Source organism: Sinocyclocheilus rhinocerous, unplaced genomic scaffold (assembly GCF_001515625.1).
Source record: "Sinocyclocheilus rhinocerous isolate Xijiao unplaced genomic scaffold, SAMN03320098_v1.1 scaffold2751, whole genome shotgun sequence".
Taxonomy (NCBI): Eukaryota; Metazoa; Chordata; class Actinopteri; order Cypriniformes; family Cyprinidae; genus Sinocyclocheilus; species Sinocyclocheilus rhinocerous.
The window spans coordinates 142609-146488 of NW_015629988.1; the positions used below are offsets into that span (position 1 = coordinate 142609).

A 3880-nucleotide genomic window follows, 5' to 3' on the forward strand; every position below is an offset into this window, starting at 1 on the left:
TTTTTTTTTCTTTTGCGCACAAAAAGTATTCTCGTAGCTTTGTAAAATTACGGTTGAACCCCTGATGTCACTGATGTCACATGCTATTTCTGGGCCTTGATCGTGTAAGGATCCTTGCTGTCTATGGGAGGGTCAGAGAGCTCTCAGATTCCATCAAAAATATCTTAACTTGTGTTCCGAAGATGAACGAAGGTCTTACGGGTTTGGAACAACATGAAAGTGAGTAATTAATGACAAAATTTTCATTTTTGGGTGAACTATCCCTTTAAAAATGATTTTGTTTCTGTTCTTAAAAAAACTACCAGAAAAAAGTGCAACAGCTTGCTACATGGGCAGTACATTCAAAGGTACAACTTTGTCCCTAGTCACTTCATAACGGGTGCTTATTAGGAGGGAGTACCTTAAAATACTAATATGCACCTTTTACGGGCAGTTAGGATACAAAGGTGTACTTTTGAGGCTACTGCTTTAGTAGCATACTAAAAGATTTTTTTGCTATAAACATACCTTTATCTGTCCAAGTTTAATTTGCAAGGACAATTAAAGTAAGCTACTCATAGCCTGGCAAGAAAAGCGTGCAATGTGTGGCTCCTTGAAAACATTTGAGGCGGGGCTGTCAAATAGGGGCAGTAGTAGTGTTTTGGAAACAATTGTGTACGGTGCCACTAGTGGTGCAGAAATTACACACTTTAACTTAAGCCTTGCAGTGCATGCATTCACCTCTTCACTGGTTGTGATTGACTAACAGGAAGGAAGTTCCAGAGAAGGCTCCTCCCATTCTCAACCATCAGTAAGACTGTTTCACGTCCATGGAACAAATGAGTTCAACACACGTGCTGTTGAGGTGCCTCCACGCTCATCTTCTCTGAACTCCAACGATGTGTTTGTGCTCAGCACAGATAAGTGCTGCTACCTGTGGTATGGCAAGGTTGGTAGTTTCAAATGCTGAGAATATCTGGCATATTTCAGAAGACGTTTCTGCATATTTCTTACCTGTCTGTCCTACATACTTGCCTTAAATATTACTGTGTAGGGCTGCAGTGGAGATGAGAGAGAGATGGCCAAATCGCTGGCTGACATCATCTCCAAGAGGGAGAAGAATGTTATTGCAGAGGGTCAGGAACCAGCTGACTTCTGGGTAAACCTTGGTGGAAAATCACAGTATGCCAGCAGCAAAAGGTACAGTAACATTTGCATATTGTACATTGTAAAAGAACAAATTATCTGCTTGGCTCTGTTCCAAATCCTACTGAAACAGAAATGTTGTGAAATATCATTATAAGGTAAAATAACTGTTTTCTATTTAATATATTTTAAATTGTAATTAATTTCTGTGATTTCAAAGCTGAATTTTGTGTTTATTTTTACTCCAGTCTTCGGTGTCACATTGCTTTTATAGTTAAAAATTAAATTTTAATTTCAATACATTTTTAATTCCACTTTCTTCCATTCAAATTGGAATGCTGCATCTTTTAGTTTAAATTCAATTCAAAGTCAGGAATTTAACTGGAATTTAAAAGGTATTCTCAGCTGCCTTTTTGTCTACATAGGGCAGCTACATTACATACTAAGTCTGCATCTTAACTGAAATGGAACCTTATAAATGAGCATTTTGAAATGCTGTACATACTGTAGATAATGAATCAGACAAATACAGTGCAACAGTCAGGGTCCATAAGTAAAAATTCTATTAATTTTCTCCATAGGGAAATTGATTTTTAATTGATAACTTAAAAAAGACAGACCTGTTGTATGGTATATGCCTTTTAAGCCATTATTTTTTTATTTTTATTTTTTATTGTGTTTACTATTGTAATTCTTAGTGAAAAACTACCCATGATGCTGTGAAGAAAATCCCACCAATCAGAGAGTTGTGGCAAACAAATCTTGTGGGTTTGGTTCATGGCTTATAATGCTTTAATAAAGACTTTTTAAAATCCCTATGAGAAAAGTGAATGGAAAAAATACTTCTAGAACCAACATTGCAGAAAAAGTGGGTGGTAACTGATGCACTCTATAGCGCTCCTCAAATGAAGAACACAGGAGAGTGATATGGACAATTGATTTCAATAGGGTTTAGCATTGGAGAATGCATTTTGGCATTGCTTTCTTTGCAAAGGATATGACTGCCTACATAGACAGTTCACAAGTTTTAGGACACTGCTTATACATTTCTTCTTTTTTCAGACTTCAGGATGAGAACTGCAATATCACGCCCAGGTTGTTTGAGTGCTCCAACCAGACAGGTCGCTTCATAGCAACAGAGATTGCAAACTTTAACCAAGACGACCTGGATGAGGATGACGTGATGTTGCTGGACATCTGGGATCAGGTGAATGTCGGCGTGGTTTTCTCTCTTCACAGTTGTTCATATTCTTTCCAGACCACTAGAAATAACAGCACAAATATGTTCTGTTAGGTGTACCTGTGGATCGGCAAAGGTGCCAATGACAAGGAGAAGCATGACGCAGTGGTTACAGCACAGGAATATCTGAAGTCCCATCCTGCAGGGCGTGACCTGGATACACCTATTCTAGTGGTGAAGCAAGGGTTTGAGCCGCCCACTTTTACAGGCTGGTTCCAAGCCTGGGACCCACAAAAGTGGAGTGTAAGTAGATGACATGAGTTTCGGCATGACAATTTACTTCACAAGCGTACGGCATAGTCAATTTTTTTTCTCTTTTAGAGTGGGAAATCCTACGACCAGCTGAAAGCAGAGCTTGGCACTGCAACTGATCTCATCGAAATTACTGTGGTAGGTTATTTATTCTTCAAATGGTAGCATTTCACTAGCAATGTCAACGTCATGGGCTCAGTTACTTAGGGGATGCATGAACTGATAAAATGTAAAATGAAAAACACCTTCTAAATGCATAAATGTACAGTAGCAAGTGAAAGTGAAAAACGGTTTAACACCTTGTGCACAGGATCTGACCAAACCAACCACAAACCAAACAAACTCAACTAACTCAACTCAAGGGGGTAACTTACCCCGTCCTGTCACAGAAACCTTCCCTCCAGAGAAGCTGGTGAACGTTCAGACAGAAGACCTGCCTGATGGAGTCGACCCCACAAGAAAAGAGGTGAACTCTTGATCTACAAACATCTTTCTTGCACAAATCTAACACACAATTCCAAAATGCAATGGAAAAAAAATGCCCAAAACAATTAAAATTGTATATATGTTGTATATGTTGTATATATATATATATGTGTGTATTTGAATACAAAACATTTTTAAATAGTAAAAATTCAAATAAGAAATTTCTTACAATACTTTTAAAGAAAATAAAGTTTATTTTTAGGACTTTTTAGGACTGTTGCCTTATGACAATTAAGCTTTGTGCATTGAGGTAATGATAATAAATGAGGCATTCTTATTACCGTAAAGCAGTGGTTCTCAACCTTTTTTTCCACTAGGCCGCACTATGGTCCAAGTGCAAGTCTCACGGGCCGCACGCATATCATTTACATATTATGTCACCAATACAAACCAACCAGATGCGTGACTTGACGCGCGACATTGCAGAAAATGTGCGTTCACAAATGTAGCCTATGTTCTCTCCAGAGATGTTTTGCCACATTTCTGCAATTAAGGATGATTGCTGCATAGTATGGGTGTTTCCTTTTGCCTGAACTAGAGCCCTGCATTTCAGCCCGGGCCCAATGGGCCCCGAATTTTTTACGCCCCTAGGGCCGGGCTTCGGGACAATTTTCACGTCATAGTTAATACGCGGGCCGGGCATCGGGCTTGTTTTAGGCTTCTCCTTATTTTTATATTTTAGACATCCATCAATTAGTGATGAAAAAAATATATAATTTGCCGCGCTGGTGGAAACAACACGAGACCGTGCTGCCGCGACTGTCAAGAGCGGCTCGA

At 39.0% G+C, this 3880-nt stretch overlaps 1 protein-coding gene across 1 annotated transcript in view; it reads left to right on the top strand.

Moving 5' to 3' along the window:
- LOC107739444 (villin-1-like) overlaps positions 1-3880 on the top strand; it is a 20784-nt gene that overhangs the window by 10891 nt on the left and 6013 nt on the right. The window contains exons 14-19 of the mRNA XM_016551548.1: positions 749-928; positions 1034-1179; positions 2188-2332; positions 2420-2608; positions 2687-2755; positions 2928-3083. Of these exons, the coding sequence (XP_016407034.1) occupies positions 749-928; positions 1034-1179; positions 2188-2332; positions 2420-2608; positions 2687-2755; positions 2928-3083 (885 nt within the window). The remainder of the gene's footprint in view (positions 1-748; positions 929-1033; positions 1180-2187; positions 2333-2419; positions 2609-2686; positions 2756-2927; positions 3084-3880) is intronic.